Here is a 21,649-nt window from a genome sequence, read left to right on the forward strand (position 1 = left end):
GTTAATTTTTTGCTTTCCACATTGATTCAGTTCCTGTGAAGCACATAAAAGGTTAAACTTCTTGAATGTGGTTTTGAAGGGTGCAGTTTTTAGAATGGTGTCACTTTTGGGTATATTATGTCATATTGACCCCTCAAAGTGACTTCAAACGTGATGTGGTCCCTAAAAAAAATGGTGCTGTAAAAACGAGAAATCGCTGGTCAACTTTTAACCCTTAAGTTTTTAACCAAAAAATGTTGTTTCCAAACTTTTGATGTAGACATGTGTGAAGTGATATTTATTAAGTATTTTGTGTGACATCTCTCTCTGATTTTTAAGGGCAGAAAAACTAAAAGTTTGAAAATTGCAAAATTACAAATTCAAGTCATATTGAAAATGTCATAAATAAATGCAAGTCATATTGAAGAAATTTTACCATTAACATGAAGAACAATATGTCAGGAAAACACATTTTCAGAATTAGCGGGATCCCTTAAAGCTTCCCAGAGTTATAACGTCAAAGTGACAGTGGTCAGAACTGTAAAAACTGGCCTGGTCATTAAGCTGCAAATTGGCTCCGTCACATCACACAAAATAGTTAATAAGTAACATTTCCCACATGTTTACTTTACATCAGCACAATTTTGGAAACAATTTTTTTTTTGTTAGGAAGCTATAAGGGTTAAAAGTTGACCAGCGATTTCTCATTTTTACAAACTTTGCAAAACTAAAGAACTTATCTAGATGTGTGGTGAGCACTTTGAACCCCCCAGTGCTTCACAGAAGTTTATAATGTAGAGCCGTAAAAATAAAAAAAAAAAAATCACTTTTTTTCACAAAAATTGATCTTTTCACCCCAATTTTTTTATTTTCCCAAGGATGACAGGAGAAATTTTGGCGCTTTTACACAATAAAAACGATTTTATAGAAAAAAAATAATTATTTTTGCGTGGCTTTATTCTGAGAGCTATAACTTTTTTATTTTTCTGGTGATGGCGCTGTATGGCGGCTTGTTTTTTTTTGCGGCACAAGATGACGTTTTCAGCGGTACCATTTTTTATTTACATCCGTCTTTTATCGCGTTTTATTGCGCCTCTTTTTACGGTGTGCACTGAAGGGGTTAACTAGTGGGACAGTTTTACAGAACAAGTCGTTACGGACGTGGCGATACCAAATATGTGTACTTCTATTGTTTGTTTGTTCTTTTTTACATAAATAAATGGATTTATTGGAAAAATAAATTTTTCTTTATTTGGGGGATTAAAAAAAATATTATTACACATTTTAATTTTTTTTTTTTTTTAAACTTTATAACATTGTCCCAGGCTGGGACATCACTACACTGTGTTCCAAATTATTATGCAAATTATATTTTTCTCTGATTTTCCTAAATAGTCGGTACAAATGACAGTCAGTCTAATAAAAGTCATCATCGGTTAGAGTATACATCAAATATTATTGAAGAAACCTCCCAATGATAACAGTATAATCTCCAAAATGAATAAAAACTCAAATTGCACTGTTCCAAATTATTAGGCACAGTAGAATTTCTAAACATTTGATCTGTTTTAAAGAAGTGAAAATGCTCATTTGTGGAATGTGCAGCATTAGGTCGTCACATTCACTGAACAAAAAGGATATTTAACTCCAAAACATCCTAACAGGCCAAGTTACATGCTAACATAAGAACCCTTCTGTGACATCACCTTCACAATTCTTGCATCCATTGAAATTGTGAGTTTTTGGAGAGTTTCTGCTTGTATTTCTTTGCATGAAGTCAGAATAGCCTCCCAGAGCTGCTGTTTGGATGTGAACTGCCTCCCACCCTCATAGATCTTTTGCTTGATGGTACTTCAAAGGTTCTCTACAGGGTTGAGGTCAGGGGAAGATGGTGGCCACACCATGAGTTTATCTCCTCTTATGCCCATAGCAGCCAATGACTCAGAGGTATTCTTTGCAGCATGAGTAGTTGCATTGTCATGCATGAAGAGGATTTTGCTCCTGAAGGCACATTTCTGCTTTTTACACCATGGAAGTCAGCTGTCAGTCAGAAACTCTATATACTTTGCAGAGGTCATTTTCACATCTTCAGGAACCTTAAAGAGCCCTACCAGCTGTTTCCCCATGATTCTGGCCCAAAACATGACTCCTCCTCCTCCTTGCTGACGTCGCAGCCTTGTTGGGACATAGTGGCCATCCACCAACCATCCATCTGGACCATCCAGGGTTGCTCGACACTCATCAGTAAACAAGACTGTATGAAAAATAGTCTTCATGTATGTCTGGGCCCACTGCAACCATTTCTGCTTGTGAACACTGTTTAGGAGTGGCCAAATAGTAGGTTTATGCACCACAGCAAGCCTTTGAAGGATCCTACACCATGAGGTTCGAGGGACTCCAGAGGCACCAGCAGCTTTAAATATCTGTTTGCTGGTTTGTAATGGCTTTTTAGCAGCCACTCTCTTAATCCGATGATCTTGCCTGGCAGAAACCTTCCTCATTCTGCCTTTATCGGCACAAACATGTCTGTGCTCAGAATCAACCACAAATCTCTTAACAGTACGATGGCAACGTTTAAATTTTTGGGAAATATCTAATGTTTTCATCTCTTGTCCAAGGCATTGCACTATTTGATGCTTTTCAGCAGCAGAGAGGTCCTTTTTCTTTCCTAAATTCCTTGAAACCTGTGCCCTGCTTAATAATGTGGAACATCATTCTTAAGTAGTTTTCCTTTAATTGGGCTCACCTGGTAAACTAATTATCACAGGAATTTGAGATTGATTTCAGTGATCCAAAGAGCCCTGATACACAATACCATCTATGAGTTTATTTGAAAAACAAAAAATTACATGTTTATGACACTTAAATCCAATTTGCATAATAATTTGGAACGCAGTGTATATCATGTCAGGTCGCTGATCTGACAATTTCATAGCAGTGTCAGATCAGCAATCTGACAGGTAGTGAATGTGGCTTCGCCGGCGCCTGTTCTCAGCAGGCACTCGCAAGCCAACTCCCTGCAGGACCCGGAAGGACCACGTGGCCATCTTGGGGCAAGGGGTGTCCATGGAGAGCACGGGAACAACGCGATTGCATCACGTTGTACCGGTGGGAGAGCGCAGGGAGCCCCCTCCCTGCGCGATTCTTCTTTATGCATCAGAGGGGTTAAATGCTCACGATCGGTGCTAGCACCTTACGTGGGCATTGCCGCAGGGTGTCAGCTGTCACCAGCAAGCGATCGCCGCGGTGCTCAGCGTGAGGCCGCGCGATCGTGCCGCCGTACTGGTACTGCTGTTTGTGGAAATACAGTTCCCGCAGAGCAGTACTAGTAACGACAAATGTCGGGAAGGGGTTAAACACTCTTTCCATTCCAATGATCCTTCACATTTCAGTGGTGCAAGTATGATGAATGGAGAAGTGTTTGGATGCTTTTTATCACCACAGAAAATTATTACCGTATTTTTCCGACCATAAGACGCAATTTTCTCCCCCAAAATTTTTGGGGAAAGTGGGGGGGTGTGTCTTATGTTCGCAATACACGGTACTAACCTTCTGGCTGGTAGCATGATCCCGCGCATGCGCCGTCCCCGGACCGGCGGCCATCTTTCCGGCGTCCATGCTCCCGGAGGCCACCGCAACATGGCGGCGGCCAGCAAGGGAACTGCGGTGGCCTCCGGGCTGCGAAGAAATGAAGGCAGAGCCGCCGCCCCTGCACCGGAGTACAGCCTGCTGCCACCACCGCACCACAGAGCGCCGCCCGCTGCCACCACCGCAGAGCGCCCCTGCCCCAGCACAGCTGCCCCTGCCCCAGCAGTTAGAATTTGGGTTAGAATTAGGATTAGGGTTAGGGGTGTGTTAAGGTTAGGGTTGGAGCAAGAATTGAGGGGTTTCCACTATTTACGAACTTTGGGGGTCTAATTTCTCCTATTACCCTTGGGAAAAAAAAAATGGGGGCTAAAAAAATCACTTTTGTGGAATAAAAATAGACTATTTTTACGGCTCTGCGCTTATAAACTTCTGTAAAGTACTTGGGGGTTCAAAGTGCTCACCACATATCTAGATAAGCTCCTTCAGGGGTCTAGTTTCCAAAATAGGGTCACTTGTGTGGGGTTTATACTGTTTAGGCACATCAGTGGCTCTGCAAACGCAACATGACGCCCGCAGACCATTCCATCAAAGTCTGCATTCCAAAATAGTGCTCCTTCCCTTCCGAGCTCTCCCATGCGCCCAAACAGTGGTTCCCCTCCATATATGGGGTATCATCGTACTCAGGACAAATTGCACAACAACATGTGTGGTCCAATTTCTCCTGTTACCCTTGAGAAAATAAAACATAGGCTAAAAAATCATTTTTGAGGAAAAAAGTGATTTTTTATTTTCACTGCTCTGCGTTATAAACTTCTGTGAAGCACTTGAAGGTTCAAAGTGCTCATCACACATCTAGATAAGTTCCTTAAGGGGTCTAGTTTCCAAAATGGTGTCACTTGTGGGGTTTTTTCACTGTTTAGACACATCAGGGGCTCTCCAAAAGCGACATGGCGTCCAATCTCAATTCCAGCCAGTTCTGCATTGAAAAAGTCAAACGGCACTCCTTCCCTTCTGAGCTCTGCCGTGCGCCCAAACAGTGGTTTACCCCCACATGTGGGGTATCAGCGTACTCAGGACAAATCGCACAACAACTGTGGGGGAATGACTTCTCCTGTTACCCTTGTAAAAATAAAAATTTGGGCACGAAAAGATCATTTTTGTGGAAAATGGAAAAAAATTATTTTTTATTTTCACGGCTCTATGTTATAAACTTCTGTGAAGCACTTGAAGGTTCAAAGTGCTCACCACACATCTAGATAAGTTCCTTAATGGGTCTAGTTTCCAAAATGGGGTCACTTGTGGGGGGTTTCCACTGTTTAAGAACATCAGGGGCTCTCCGAACGCTACTTGGCATCCGATCTCCATTCCAGCCAATTTTGCGTTGAAAAAGTCAAACGGCGCTCCTTCCCTTGAGAGCTCTGCCAAGCGCTGAAAAAGTGGTTTACCCCACATATGGGGTATCGGCGTATTCAGGAGAAATTGCACAACAAATTTTGTGGCTCATTTTCTCTTTTAACACTTGTGAAAATTAAAAAAAAATTGGTTCAGAATTAAATTTTTTGCAAAAAAAATTAAACGTTAATTTTTTCCTTCCACATTGCTTTAGTTCCTGTGAAGCACATAAAGGGTTAATAAACTTCTTGAATGTACACCCCTCAAAATGACTTCAAATGTGAGGTGGTCCCTAAAAAAATGGTTTTGTCAGTTTTCTTGTAAAAATGAGAAATCGCTGGTCAACTTTTAACCCTTACGACTTCCTAACAAAAAAAATATTGTTTCTAAAATTGTGCTGATGTGAAGTAGAAATGTGGGAAATGTTATTTATTTAGAAATTTGTGTGACACATCTCTCTGATTTAAGGGCATAAAAATTTAAATTGCAAAATTTTTGCCATATTTCCGTTTTTTTCATAAATAAACACGAGAGATATCAAAGAAGTTTTACCACTAACATGAAGTACAATATGTCACGAAAAAACAATGTCAGAATCAGTGGGAACCGTTAAAGTGTTTCAGAGTTATAACCTCATAAAGTGACACTGGTCAGAATTGTAAAAATTAGCCTGGTCATTAACCCCTTTCTGCCATATGACGTATTATCCCGTCCATGTGCCCTGGGACTTAATTCCCAAGGACGGGATAGTACGTCATAGCGATCAGCGGCGCCCCCGTGGGGGAGCGTGGCTAATCGCGGCCGGGTGTCAGCTGAATATCACAGCTGACACCAGGCACTATGTGTCAGGGGCAGCCATGGACCGCCCCCGACACATTAACCCCTGGCACACTGCAATCAAACATGATTGCAGTGTACCGGGGGCATATGAGAGAAACGCGCAGGGAGGGGGCTCCCTCCGTGCTTCCCTGCGACCCCCGAAGCGACGCGATGTGCTGCGTCACTCCGAGGGTCCTCCTCCCTCCCTGCAGGCCCTGTGATCCAATATGGCTGTGGGGTCCTTCGGGGGCCTGCAGGTAGCCGGCTTCCTCACAAAAAAAAAAAGTGTAAAAATAATATATTAAAAAAAAAAAAAAAAAAAAAAAAAAAAAAATATTCGCTAAATAAATTAAAAAAAATTCCACAAATTCATTTTTTTGGAAAAAGAGAAAAAACCCAAAACAATAAAAGTACACATATTTAGTATCGTCGCGTCCAGAACGACCCGCCCTATAAAACTGTCCCACTAGTTAACCCCTTAAGTTAACCCCTTAAAAAAAATAAAAAAAGAAACAAAAAACAATTCTTTATCATCATACCGCCGAACAAAAAGTGCAATGACGCGTGATCAAAAAGACGAATATAAATAACCATGGTACCGCTCAAAACATCATCTTGCCCCGCAAAAAACGAGCCGCCATACAGCGTCATCAGCGAAAAAATTAAAAAAGTTATAGATCGCAGAATAAAGCGCTGCAAAAATAATAATTTTTTATATAAAATTGTTTTCATTGCATAAAATCGCCAAAACATAAAAAAAGACATAAATGAGGTATCGCTGTAACCGTACTGACCCGAAGAATAAAACCGCCTTATCAATTTTACCACATGTGGAACGGTGTAAACGCACCCCCAAAAGAAATTCTTGAAATGCTGGTTTTTGTTCATTCTGCGTCCCAAAAATTAGATTAAAAAGCGATCAAAAAACGTCAAGTGCCCGAAAATGGTACCAATAAAAACGTCAACTCGTCCCGCAAAAAATAAGACCTCACATGACTCTGTGGGTCAAAATACGGAAAAATTACAGCTCTCAAAATGTGGTGATGCAAAACTATTTTTACAATAAAAAGCGTCTTTTAGCGTGCGACAGCTGCTAAACATAAAAACCGCCATAAATAGTAAATCAAACCCCCCCGTTATCACCCCCTTAGTTAGGGAAAAATAATAAAATAAAAAAAGTATTTATTTCCATTTTCCCATTAGGGCTAAGATGATGGTTAGGGGTGTGTTGGGGTTAGGGTTGGAGTTATAATTGGGGGGTTTCCACTGTTTGGGCATATCAGGTGCTCTCCAAACGCAACATGGCGTCTGATCTCAATTCCAGCCAATTCTGCATTGAAAAAGTCAAATAGTGCTCCTTCCCTTCCAAGCTCTGCCATGCGCCCAAACAGTGCTTTACCCCCACATATGGAGTATCAACGTACTCAGGACAAATTGCACAATAACTTTTGGGGTCCTGTTACTTTTGGGAAAATAAAAATTGGGGGTGAAAAAATTGTGTGGAAAAAATATGATTTTTTAATTGTACGGCTGTATGTTATAAACTTCTGTGAAGCCCTTGGGGTTCAAAGTCCTCACCACATATCTAGATAAGTTCGTTGGAGGGTCTAGTTTACAAAATGGGGTCACTTGTGGGGGGTTTCCAACGTTAAGGCACATCAGGGGCTCTGCAAACGTGACATGGCGTCCGATCTGAATTCCAGCCAATTTTGCATTGAAAAAGTCAAATGGCACTCCTTCCCTTCTGAGCTCTGCCATGCGTCGAAACAGTGGTTTACCCCCACATATCAGGTATCAGCGTACTCAGGACAAATTGCACAATAACTTTTGGGTCCAATTTCTCCTGTTACCCTTGGTAAAATAAAAAAAATTGGACCTGAAGTAATTATTGGGTGAAAAAAAGTTAAATGTTCATTTTTTTTTTAAACATTCAAAAAATTCCTGTGAAGCACCTGAAGGGTTAATAAACTTATTGAATGTGGTTTTGAGCACCTTGAGGGGTTCAGTTTTTAGAATGGTGTCACTTTTGGGTATTTTCTATCATATAGACCCCTCAAAGTGGCTTCAAATGTGATGTGGTCTGTAAAAATAAAATGGTGTTGTAAAAATGAGAAATCGCTGGTCAACTTTTAACCCTTATAACTTCCTAAAAAAAAAAAAATTTTGATTCCAAAATTGTGCTGATGTAAAGGAAACATGTGGGAAATGTTATTTATTAAGTTTTGTGTGTGCCGTATCTCTGTGATTTAAGGGCAAAATTAAAAATTGGAAAATTGCGAAATTTTCAAAATTTTTGCTAAATTTCCATCTTTTTCACAAATAAACGTAAGTTATAGCAATTAAATTTTACCACTAACATGAAGTACAATATCTCACGAGAAAACAATGTCAGAATCACCGGGATCCATGGAAGCGTTTCAAAGTTATAACCACATAAAGGGACAGTGGCCAGAATTGTAACAATTGGCCCGGTCATGAAGGTGCAAACCACCCATGGGGGTAAAGGGGTTAAGCTGCAAACTGGCTGTCACTAAGGGGTTAGACAACCACCACAAGATGCATTTCAACACCAGCTATCAATGTAATCAGTATAACGTCGTCGACCTGACACTGTGCACAATTCTGCTGACAGGTTCACTTTAAATTTAGACCTTAGGCATTTGGAAGAGGAGATGGAGAGCTTTTTTTAAGACTATCAGGGAGATTCAGACTCACATAATTGAGGCTGATCCCACCACAATCAAACTATCAAAGAGAATGAAAAGGTAAAAAAAAAGACATATGTTTCATCTCCAACAACAACGTATGTATGCGGGGAGAACTCCCAAAATAAACCGGAGTTGCATTCATTTATGATGGACCGTTGGAGCTACTATGAGTCCTGACCAGAAGAGTAGAGAAAATAATATTGCTCCCCATTTCAGGAGAGATTGTGCAGTAATCTGAATTCCTTAGGATGGAAAACAATATAATTACTGACGTGGAGTGAACCATCAAACCAGGGTTCGAGCCATGCCAACACATCTCCTGCTGGCATGAATAAATGTACCGTATACACTCGAGTATAAGCAGACCCGAGTATAAGCCGAGGCACCTAATTTTGCCACGGAAAACTGCGTAAGCTTCTTCCTGTGCAGAGCGGTCACGTGGTACTGCTCATTAAGTTAATGAATATGCGCTCCATGCCTATGGGAGTGGAGACGCGTGAATAATCATTACCTTAATGAGCAGTACAACGGTACTGCTCTGCACAGGAAGAAGCTGCCAGCACCCAGACAACGGCGATGCAGGGATCGAGATCCGATCCAGCAATGGCGCCAGGAGGGCGAATATGATGTCTTCTGTTAGCGGCGGCTGCAGCTGTCACTGTGCCACAGCCGCCAGCAAATGCCACTCCCCCGCCGGCAATGACTCATATATAAGCGGAGGGGAGTGATTTCAGCACAAGAAAATGTGCTGAAAATCTTGGCTTATACATGAATATATACAGTATATTACAGCCATCAGCCACGCAGAGGTTAGAGATATATCATGGCACAGGTGTAATGTGCTTTGTATAGTTTATCACAAGCCTCCTTGAAATTAATTAGTTTTAATACAAATTGAAAAGTCAGGATAAAAGGAAACTCTGTTGTTATTGTACAGAAATTCACACTTGGCCTCACTGCACATTTAATGTTGTTGATCATAAAAGCAAAGTTTGCCCAGAAAGACTGGACCTGGTCTTGTAGGGACCATATGAGACATTCAGCAGCACAGAAGGGAGAGAAGGTAGATTCATCCAATAAGATATCAGGGTTCTAGGAAGCCAACAGCATCATTACCCTCCGCTTTCTCTTACAGGCCCATCATAATACTTTTCTTCAAGTGATTTTCTAACTTGTCAGCACATTCTACGTACACGGTCATTTGGCTTTGTAGTTTACAGACCTAGCAGGTAAGGGTCAGCGTCTCCTAATCCCTGGGGGTAGGTGGATCCTCCAGGTTGCAAGTTCTATATAAAAGGGCTTCAGTTCCCAAAGTCATTTGAACAGTTTTGGGTGGAGGAGAATGTTGTGGTCTAGAGGCAAAATGGTGATCATGGTAATACAGCCGGACTACACCACCGATAAACCAGCCACAGCCGGTGACTGAGAAGAATCTGTAATTTCTTTGCATTTAGTGGTTACTGCTCACCTGGGTAGTCATATGTAGGAATCTCCTCTTTACACCACTCATCACCCCTCACATATGTCTCTGTAGTATTAATATGGGTCAGATCTTTACCCTGAAACAAATATTATAAAAGTCACAGACAGATGGAGAAGTCACATCTATGATCAGCTCTAATCCTGCCATCTCCACCGTTCTCATTACACAAGTATAAACATATAATACTGGTGGATAAAACAAGACTGAGCACAAGACCTTCACAGCCGTCTACACATCATAGGAGAGATCTCCTGATACCTTCTCTCCATCTACCTGATTATCCTGAGGAACATTGGGATCTTCTGGTTTACAGTCCTGTGGAAGAAGAGGACGGGGACATCTCTCTGGTGTTGTCCTCTTACTGGATAGATCTGGAGGAAACACATACTGGGACTGAATTCATTCTTTACATACAGATAATTATAGCCCGTGTGTATTTAGTCCTGTCCATTACCTGGTGATGTGAGGGGCTGGGGAACCTCCATCATGACGTCCTTATACAGATCTTTGTGTCCTTCTAAATACTCCCACTCCTCCATGGAGAAATAGACGGAGACATCCTGACATCTTATAGGAACCTGACACATACAATGATACCGTCATCCCCCGATCCCTTCATAGCATTACTGTATAATGTCCCAGCAGTGTCACCTCTCCAGTCAGCAGCTCAATCATCTTGTCAATGAGTTCTCGTATCTTCTGGTCATTGATGTCTTCATGTATCAGGGGGTGAGGTGGAGGCACCATGATTGGGCTCAGGGGTCTTCCCCATCCCTCAGACACAGGGTCCTGACAGCGCTCTCTAGAGGTCTTCTTCACTACTGTGTAATCCTGGTAATGGAGAGACACATTAATAAATCTCACTACAGACATTTCCAGAGTCCTCACCTCTCCAGTTCTGTCCATCTGTTATTCCCATAGATAAGAATGATGTAACGTGACGTCATCAGAATCACTCACCTCTCCAGTAAGCCGGAAGAGGATCTCTAGGGTGAGGTGTAATATCCTCTCCACCATCTTGTGTCTGTCCATATCCATCTTTGATCGGTAAATGAGTAAAATTCTCTTCTATAGAAGATCTTCACTGAGAGGATCCGATATTGTAGAGACCTGAATGAGAAGATGAGCCGATGTAACATCATAACAATCCTGTGTAATAATACAATTACTGGAGATAATCAGGGAAACATATGAGGAGATTTATTATTTTACAGTATTTAGTTTCCTTCTTTACATCTACTAATAAAACCTATATATTTAGGCCGCAGACAACAAGCAGTTTCTCCCTCGGAGTCGGCAGCTGAATACGTTCCTCATAGACTCATCTTCCATAACGCTAATTCTCGTCTCATTTACCGACACTGGAATCGGCATTAGCAATACTGCAGGAGATATTCATTACACAGGACAGGAGAAATAACTACTTCATGGTGAGGACGACATCTTCATCTTCTACTACGGCTCTAGAAACATTTGTCCAGAGTCCGTCACTGACTCCATCCCCACCGGCCGTCTATATGAATGAATGACGCGTCTTACCTGAGCCAGGAGAAAGACCTGGCCTGTTGCTCAGTGGTCCAAGGTGTTGCTTTCAGATGAAAGTAAATTTTGCATTTCATTTGGAAATCAAGGTACCAGAGTCTGGAGGAAGAGTGGAGAGGCCACAATCCAAGCTGCTTGAGGTCTAGTGTGAAGTTTCCACAATCAGTGATGATTTCGGGAGCCATGTCATCTGCTGGTGTAGGTCCACTGTGTTTTATGAAGACCAAAGTCAGGGCAGCCGTCTACCAGGAAATGTTAGAGCACTTCATGCTTCCCTCTGCTGACAAGCTTTTTGGAGATGGAAATTTCATTCTTCAGCAGGACTTGGCACCTGTCCACACTGCCAAAAGTACCAATACCTGGTTTACAAACAACAGTATCTCTGTGCTAGATTGGCCAGCAGACTCGCCTGACCTTAAACCCATAGAGAATTTGTGGGGTATTGTCAAGAGGAAGAACAGAGACACCAGACCCAACAATGCAGACGAGCTGAAGGCTGCTATCAAAGCAACCTGGGCTTCCATAACCCCTCAGCAGTGCCACAGGCTGGTCGCCTCCATGCCACGCCGCATTGATGCAGTAATTGATGCCAAGGGAGCCCCGACCAAGTATTGAGTGCATTTACTGAACATACATTTCAGTAGGCCAACATTTCGGATTTTAAAATCATTTTTTTTCAAGCTGGTGTTATAAAGTATTCTAGTTTACTGAGATAATGACTTGTGGGTTTTCATTGGCTGTAAGCCATAATCATCAACAATAACAGAAAAAAAGATATAAGGTGCTCTCAGTGAGAGAAACAAAATAGGAATCTTGTGGGCGTGATACCTTTTAATGGCTAACAATATATAGTGAATAATGTTACAAAGCAAGCTTTCGAGATTGCTTACGTCTCGGCATCAGGCTGATTTATACCAGTCTCGAAAGCTTGCTTTGTAACATCATTCACTATATTTTGTTAGCCATTAAAAGGTATCACACCCACAAGATTCCTCTCTTGTTTCTCTCACTGAGAGCACCTTATATCTTTTTTCTACTGGCTAACACGGTACCAAACCACTTTTTTTCATTACCAGAAATAAACACTTAAAATGGATCACTCTGTGTGGAATGACTATGTAAGAGCTTCACTTTTTGTATTAAAAAACTGAAATAAATTACCTTTTTGATGATATCCTAATTTTGTGAGAAGCAAATGTAGGTGACATTACTAACACATGGGGGCACACGGGTGACATTACTAACACATGGGGGCACACGGGTGACATTACTAACACATGGGGGCACACGGGTGACATTACTAACACATGGGGGCACACGGGTGACATTACTAACACATGGGGGCACACGGGTGACATTACTAACACATGGGGGCACACGGGTGACATTACTAACACATGGGGGCACACGGGTGACATTACTAACACATGGGGGCACACGGGTGACATTACTAACACATGGGGGCACACGGGTGACATTACTAACACATGGGGGCACACGGGTGACATTACTAACACATGGGGGCACACGGGTGACATTACTAACACATGGGGGCACACGGGTGACATTACTAACACATGGGGGCACACAGGTGACATTACTAACACATGGGGGCACACAGGTGACATTACTAACACATGGGGGCACACAGGTGACATTACTAACACATGGGGGCACACAGGTGACATTACTAACACATGGGGGCACACAGGTGACATTACTAACACATGGGGGCACACAGGTGACATTACTAACACATGGGGGCACACAGGTGACATTACTAACACATGGGGGCACACAGGTGACATTACTAACACATGGGGGCACACAGGTGACATTACTAACACATGGGGGCACACAGGTGACATTACTAACACATGGGGGCACACAGGTGACATTACTAACACATGGGTGCACACAGGTGACATTACTAACACATGGGTGCACACAGGTGACATTACTAACACATGGGGGCACACAGGTGACATTACTAACACATGGGGGCACACAGGTGACATTACTAATACATGGGGGCACACAGGTGACATTACTAATACATGGGGGCACACAGGTGACATTACTAATACATGGGGGCACACAGGTGACATTACTAACATATGGGGGCACACAGGTGACATTACTCACATATGGGGGCACACAGGTGACATTACTAATATATGGGGGCACACAGGTGACATTAGTAATACATGGGGGCACACAGGTGACATTACTAATATATGGGGGCACACAGGTGACATTACTAATATATGGGGGCACACAGGTGACATTACTAATATATGGGGGCACACAGGTGACATTACTAATATATGGGGGGCACACAGGTGACATTACTAATATATGGGGGGCACACAGGTGACATTACTAATATATGGGGGCACACAGGTGACATTACTAATATATGGGGGCACACAGGTGACATTACTAATATATGGGGGGCACACAGGTGACATTACTAATATATGGGGGCACACAGGTGACATTACTAATATATGGGGGCACACAGGTGACATTACTAATATATGGGGGCACACAGGTGACATTACTAATATATGGGGGCACACAGGTGACATTGAATCCCACCAAGGACAACATCTGCAAGGAGTTTGTATGTTCTCCCTGTGTTTGCATGGGTTTCCTCCCACATTCCAAAGACATACTGATAGGGAATTTAGACTGTGAGCCCCATCGGGGACAGTGATAATAATGTGTGCAAAACTGTGAAGCGCTGCGGAATATGTTAGGGCTATATAAAAATAAAGATTATTATTATTATCTCTAGACGTCATTGATTGGCCCCATCTTGGATCTGGTCATACCTAACAGACTGGATATTCAGCGTCTCCCACTCACACACCACCTCTTCACCTTGCCCCCTATCTGTCGGAATCCCGCAAGGTTCAGTCCTAGGGCCTCTGCTCTTATCCATCTATACCTTTGTCCTCGGACAGCTCATAACGTCCCATGGCTTTCAGTATCACCTCTATGCCGACGACACACAGATCTATATGTCTGGACCAGATATCACCACTCGACGAACCAGAATCACACAATGTCTGACTGGTATTTCAACCCTCTTCTCAGCTAGATTTGTATAAAACAGAACTCATCTTTCTCCCATCTCACGCAATCCCCCAATGGACCTATCCATTTAAGTAAATGAATGCCCACTCTCCCCAGTCCCACAAGCTTGTAGCAACAACTGAGTGTTAACACACTCCACCGTCTCGCCACCACCCCACATAGACAGCCCTTAGTTCAGATCTACTACGGCGACTTATGTGATCAAGGTCTTGAATGACCGAAACGTCATTCTGTCGCAATCACTATAAGAGCACTTGCTTTCAATAAATTTCACTAATGAGCAAATACTCTGTATGGAAGTTAGGGCAAATCCCTCAGCGCTCTGATTCTGACCCCACGGTTCTATTAAAGGGATCATTGCTATGGAAGTGAGAGCAAATCCACTCTGCGCTTTGGTAATGATCCCCGGCCTCTCTTAAAGGGATCTCCAGTATGTAAGTTAAGGTAAATCCCTCAGCGCTCTGATTCTCACCCCAGGCTTCTATTAAAGGGATCATTGGTATGGAAGTCAGGGCAAATCCACTCAGCACTCTGGTTCTGACGCCAGCCCTCTCTTAAAGGGATCCCCAGTATGGAAGTTAGGACCGTTCCACTCAGCATTCTGGTTGTGACCCCAGGCTGACGGGATGATGGGGGATATTAGGGGTAGTAGTCCGGTGGCTCTGGCTGACGGGATGATGTGGGATATTAAGGTTAGTAGTCCGGTGGCTCTGGCTGATGGGATGATGTGGGATATTAGGGGTAGTAGTCCGGTGGCTCTGATGGGATGATGTGGGATATTAGGGGTAGTAGTCCGGTGGCTCTGGCTGACGGGATGATGTGGGATATTAGGGGTAGTAGTCCGGTGGCTTTGGCTGACGGGATGATGGGGGATATTAGGGGTAGTAGTCCGGTGGCTCTGGCTGATGGGATGATGTGGGATATTAGGGGTAGAAGTCCGGTGGCTCTGGCTGATGGGATGATGTGGGATATTAGGAGTAGCAGTCGAGTAGCTCTGGCTGATGGGATGATGTGGGATATTAGGGGTAGTAGTCAGGTGGCTCTGGCTGACGGGATGATGTGGGATATTAGGAGTAGTAGTCCAGTAGCTATGGCTGATGGGATGATGTGGGATATTAGGGGTAGTAGTCCGGTGGCTCTGGCTGATGGGATGATGGGGGATATTAGGGGTAGTAGTCCGGTGGCTCTGGCTGATGGGATGATGTGGGATATTAGGGGTAGAAGTCCGGTGGCTCTGGCTGATGGGATGATGTGGGATATTAGGAGTAGCAGTCGAGTAGCTCTGGCTGATGGGATGATGTGGGATATTAGGGGTAGTAGACCAGTAGCTATGGCTGATGGGATGATGTGGGATATTAGGGGCAGTAGTCAGGTGGCTCTGGCTGACGGGATGATGTGGGATATTAGGAGTAGTAGTCCAGTAGCTATGGCTGATGGGATGATGTGGGATATTAGGGGCAGTAGTCAGGTGGCTCTGGCTGACGGGATGATGTGGGATATTAGGGGTTAAAGTCCGGTGGCTCTGGCAGACGGGAAGATTTGGGATATTAGGGGTAGTAGTCCGGTGGCTCTGATGGGATGATGTGGGATATTAGGGGTAGTAGTCCGGTGGCTCTGGCTGACGGGATGACGTGGGATATTAGGGGTAGTAGTCCGGTGGCTCTGATGGGATGATGTGGGATATTAGGGGTAGTAGTCCAGTGGCTCTGGCTGGCGGGACGATGTGGGATATTAGGGGTAGTAGTCCAGTGGCTCTGGCTGGCGGGACGATGTGGGATATTAGGGGTAGTAGTCCAGTGGCTCTGACTGACGGGACGATGTGGGATATTAGGGGTAGAAGTCCGGTAGCTCTGGCTGACGACATTATGTGGGATATTAGGGGTGGTAGTCCGGTGGCTCTGGCTGGCGGGATGATGTGGGATATTAGGGGTAGTAGTCCAGTGGCTCACGCTGACGGGACGATGTGGGATATTAGGGGTAGTAGTCCTGTGGATATGGCTGACGGGATGATGTGGGATATTAGGGGTAGTAGTCCGGTGGCTCTGGCTGATGGGATGATGTGGGATATTAGGGGTAGTAGTCCAGTGGCTCTGGCTGACGGGATGATGTTGGATATTAGGAGTAGTAGTCCAGTAGCTCTGGCTGATGGGATGATATGGGATATTAGGGGTAGTAGTCCGGTGGCTCTGGCTGATGGGATGATGTGGGATATTAGGGGTAGTAGTCCGGTGTCTCTGGCTGACGGGATGATGTGGGATATTAGGGGTAGTAGTCCAGTGGCTCTGGTTGACCGGATGATGTGGGATATTAGTGGTAGTAGTCCGGTGGCTTTGATGGGATGATGTGGGATATTAGTGGTAGTAGTCCGGTGGCTCTGTCTGACGGGATGGGGGAGATTAGGTGTAGTAGTCCAGTGGCTCTGGCTGACGGGGATAATAGGGGTAGTAGTCCGGTGGCTCTGGCTGACGGGATGATGTGGGATATTAGGGGTAGTAGTCAGGTGGCTCTGGCTGACGGGATGATGTGGAATATTAGGGGTAGTAGTCCAGTGGCTCTGGCAGACGGGAAGTTTTGGGATATTAGGGGTAGTAGTCCGGTGGATCTGATGGGATGATGTGGGATATTAGGGGTAGTAGTCCGGTGGCTCTGGCTGACGGGATGATGTGGGATATTAGGGGTAGTAGTCCGGTGGCTCTGATGGGATGATGTGGGATACTAGGGGTAGTAGTCCGGTGGCTCTGGCTGGCGGGATGATGTGGGACATTAGGGGTAGTAGTCCAGTGGCTCTGGCTGACAGGATGATGTCGGATATTAGGGGTGGTAGTCCGGTGGCTCTGGCTGGCGGGACGATGTGGGATATTAGGGGTAGTAGTCCAGTGGCTCTGACTGACGGGACGATGTGGGATATTAGGGGTAGTAGTCCGGTAGCTCTGGCTGACGAGATTATGTGGGATATTAGGGGTGGTAGTCCGGTGGCTCTGGCTGGCGGGATGATGTGGGATATTAGGGGTAGTAGTCCAGTGGCTCACGCTGACGGGACGCTGTGGGATATTAGGGGTAGTAGTCCTGTGGATATGGCTGACGGGATGCTGTGGGATATTAGGGGTAGTAGTCCAGTGGCTCTGGCTGACGGGATGATGTTGGATATTAGGGGTAGTAGTCCAGTAGCTCTGGCTGACGGGATGATGTGGGATATTAGGGGTAGTAGTCCGGTGGCTCTGGCTGACGGGATGATGTGTGATATTACGAGTAGTAGTCCAGTAGCTCTGGCTGATGGGATGATGTGGGATATTAGGGGTAGTAGTCAGGTGGCTCTGGCTGACGGGATGATGTGGGATATTAGGGGTAGTAGTCCGGTGGCTCTGGCTGACGGGATGATGTGGGATATTAGGGGTAGTAGTCCGGTGGCTCTGGCTGATGGGATGATGTGGGATATTAGGGGTAGTAGTCCGGTGGCTCTGGCTGATGGGATGATGTGGGATATTAGGGGTAGTAGTCCGGTGTCTCTGGCTGACGGGATGATGTGGGATATTAGGGGTAGTAGTCCGGTGGCTCTGATGGGATGATGTGGGATATTAGTGGTAGTAGTCCAGTGGCTCTGGCTGACGGGATGGGGGAGATTAGGGGTAGTAGTCCAGTGGCTCTGACTGACGGGATGATGGGTATATTAGGGGTAGTAGTCCGGTGGCTCTGGCTGACGGGATGACGTGGGATATTAGGGGTAGTAGTCCGGTGGCTCTGGCTGACGGGATGATGTGGAATATTAGGGGTAGTAGTCCAGTGGCTCTGGCTGACGGGATGATGTTGGATATTAGGGGTAGTAGTCCAGTAGCTCTGGCTGATGGGATGATGTGGGATATTAGGGGTAGTAGTGCGGTGGCTCTGATGGGATGATGTGGGATATTAGGGGTAGTAGTCCGGTGGCTCTGGCTGACGGGATGATGTGGGATATTAGGGGTAGTAGTCCAGTAGCTATGGCTGATGGGATGATGTGGGATATTAGGGGCAGTAGTCAGGTGGCTCTGGCTGACGGGATGATGTGGGATATTAGGAGTAGTAGTCCAGTAGCTATGGCTGATGGGATGATGTGGGATATTAGGGGCAGTAGTCAAGTGGCCCTGGCTGACGGGATGATGTGGGATATTAGGGGTAGTAGTCCGGTGGCTCTGGCTGACGGGATGATGTGGGATATTAGGGGTAGTAGTCCGGTGGCTCTGGCTGACGGGATGATGTGGGATATTAGGGGTAGTAGCCCGGTGGCTCTGATGGGATGATGTGGGATATTAGTGGTAGTTGTCCGGTGGCTCTGGCAGACGGGATGATGTGGGATATTAGGGGTAGTAGTCCGGTGGCTCTGATGGGATGATGTGGGATATTAGGGGCAGTAGTCCGGTGGCTCTGGCTGACGGGATGATGTGGGATATTAGGGGTAGTAGTCCGGTGGCTCTGGCTGACGGGATGATGTGGGATATTAGGGGTAGTAGCCCGGTGGCTCTGATGGGATGATGTGGGATATTAGGGGCAGTAGTCAGGTGGCTCTGGCTGACGGGATGATGTGGGATATTAGGGGTAGTAGTCCGGTGGCTCTGGCTGACGGGATGATGTGGGATATTAGGGGTAGTAGCCCGGTGGCTCTGATGGGATGATGTGGGATATTAGTGGTAGTTGTCCGGTAGCTCTGGCTGATGGGATGATGTAGGATATTAGGGGTAGTAGTCCGGTGGCTCTGGCTGATGTGAGATATTAGGGGTAGTAGTCCGGTGGCTCTGGCTGATGTGGGATATTAGGGGCAGTAGTCCAGTGGCTCTGGCTGACGGGATGATGGGGGATATTAGGGGTAGTAGCCCGGTGGCTCTGATGGGATGATGTGGGATATTAGTAGTAGTAGTCCGGTGGCTCTGGCTGACGGGATGATGTGGGATATTAGGGGTAGTAGCCCGGTGGCTCTGATGGGATGATGTGGGATATTAGTGGTAGTTGTCCGGTAGCTCTGGCTGATGTGAGATATTAGGGGTAGTAGTCCGGTGGCTCTGGCTGATGGGATGATGTGGGATATTAGGGGTAGTAGTCCGGTGGCTCTGGCTGATGTGAGATATTAGGGGTAGTAGTCCGGTGGCTCTGGCTGATGGGATGATGTGGGATATTAGGGGTAGTAGTCCGGTTGCTCTGGCTGACGGGATGATGGGGGATATTAGGGGTAGTAGTCCGGTGGCTCTGGCTGACGGGATGATGTGGGATATTAGGGGTAGTAGTCCGGTAGCTATGGCTGACGGGATGATGTGGGATATTAGGAGTAGTAGTCTAGTAGCTATGGCTGATGGGATGATGTGCGATATTAGGGGCAGTAGTCAGGTGGCTCTGGCTGACGGGATGATGTGGGATATTAGGGGTAGTAGTCCGGTGGCTCTGGCAGACGGGATGATGTGGGATATTAGGGGTAGTAGTCCGGTGGCTCTGATGGGATGATGTGGGATAATAGGGGTAGTAGTCCGGTGGCTCTGGCTGACGGGATGATGTGGGATATTAGGGGTAGTAGTCCGGTGGCTCTGATGGGATGATGTGGGATATTAGGGGTAGTAGTCCGGTGGCTCTGATGGGATGATGTGGGATATTAGGGGTAGTAGTCCGGTGGCTCTGATGGGATGATGTGGGATATTAGGGGTAGTAGTCCGGTGGCTCTGGCTGACGGGATGATGTGGGATATTAGTCCAGTGGCTCTGGCTGACAGGATGATGTGGGATATTAGGGGTGGTAGTCCGGTGGCTCTGGCTGGCGGGACGATGTGGGATATTAGGGGTAGTAGTCGAGTGGCTCTGGCTGACGGGACGATGTGGGATATTAGGGGTAGTAGTCCGGTAGCTCTGGCTGACGAGATTATGTGGGATATTATGGGTGGTAGTCCGGTGGCTCTGGCTGACGGGACGATGTGGGATATTAGGGGTAGTAGTCCTGTGGCTCTGGCTGACGGGATGATGTGGGATATTAGGGGTAGTAGTCCAGTGGCTCTGGCTGACGGGATGATGTTGGATATTAGAGGTAGTAGTCCAGTAGCTCTGGGTGATGGGATGATATGGGATATTAGGGGTAGTAGTGCAGTGGCTCTGGCTGACAGGATGATGTGGGATATTAGGGGTAGTAGTCCGGTGGCTCTGTCTGACGGGATGATGTGGGATATTAGGGGTAGTAGTCCGGTGGCTCTGATGGGATGATGTGGGATATTAGGGGTAGTAGTCCGGTGGCTCTGATGGGATGATGTGGGATATTAGGGGTAGTAGTCCAGTGGCTCTGGCTGACGGGATGATGTTGGATATTAGAGGTAGTAGTCCAGTAGCTCTGGGTGATGGGATGATATGGGATATTAGGGGTAGTAGTCCAGTAGCTCTGGCTAACGGGATGATGTGGGATATTAGGGGTAGTAGTCCGGTCGCTCTGGCTGACGGGATGATGTGGGATATTAGGGGTAGTAGTCCGGTGGCTATGGCTGACGGGATGATGTGGGATATCAGGGGTAGTAGTCCGGTAGCTCTGGCTGATGGGATGATGTGGGATATTAGGGGTAGTAGTCCAGTAGCTCTGGCTAACGGGATGATGTGGGATATTAGGGGTAGTAGTCCGGTGGCTCTGGCTGACGGGACGATGTGGGATATTAGTGGTAGTAGTCCAGTGGCTCTGGCTGACAGGTTGATGGGGGATATTAGGGGTAGTAGCCCGGTGGCTCTGATGGGATGATGTGGGATATTAGTGGTAGTAGTCCGGTGGCTCTGGCTGACGGGATGATGTGGGATATTAGGGGTAGTAGTCCGGTGGCTCTGGCTGACGGGATGATGTGGGAGATTAGGGGTAGTAGTCCGGTGGCCCTGGCTGACGGGATGATGTGGGATATTAGGGGTAGTAGTCCGGTGGCTCTGTCTGACGGGATGATGTGGGAGATTAGGGGTAGTAGTCCAGTGGCTCTGGCTGACGGGATGATGGGGGATATTAAGGGTAGTAGCCCGGTGGCTCTGATGGGATGATGTGGGTTATTAGTGGGAGTAGT

At 45.8% G+C, this 21,649-nt stretch overlaps 2 protein-coding genes across 5 annotated transcripts in view; one reads left to right on the forward strand and one right to left on the reverse strand.

Annotated features, from left to right (window-relative positions):
* LOC141047240 (uncharacterized) overlaps positions 1 to 21,649 on the forward strand; it is a 640,258-nt gene that overhangs the window by 234,138 nt on the left and 384,471 nt on the right. The window lies entirely within an intron of this gene.
* Positions 1 to 21,649, reverse strand: part of LOC141047246 (uncharacterized) — a 45,897-nt gene that overhangs the window by 14,574 nt on the left and 9,674 nt on the right. For all 4 annotated transcript variants that reach the window (XM_073542240.1, XM_073542242.1, XM_073542241.1 and 1 more), the window contains exons 2-6: positions 10,930 to 11,079; positions 10,621 to 10,800; positions 10,424 to 10,547; positions 10,243 to 10,340; positions 9,955 to 10,045 (exon numbers count right to left, since the gene is read on the reverse strand). In XM_073542240.1, coding sequence (XP_073398341.1) covers positions 9,955 to 10,045; positions 10,243 to 10,340; positions 10,424 to 10,547; positions 10,621 to 10,800; positions 10,930 to 11,007 — 571 coding nt within the window. In that variant the 5' untranslated portion in view covers positions 11,008 to 11,079. The remainder of the gene's footprint in view (positions 1 to 9,954; positions 10,046 to 10,242; positions 10,341 to 10,423; positions 10,548 to 10,620; positions 10,801 to 10,929; positions 11,080 to 21,649) is intronic.

The sequence above is a fragment of the Dendrobates tinctorius genome, unplaced genomic scaffold (genome assembly GCF_039654945.1).
Source record: "Dendrobates tinctorius isolate UK_male_01 unplaced genomic scaffold, ASM3965494v1 ptg000126l, whole genome shotgun sequence".
Lineage (NCBI taxonomy): Eukaryota > Metazoa > Chordata > Amphibia > Anura > Dendrobatidae > Dendrobates > Dendrobates tinctorius.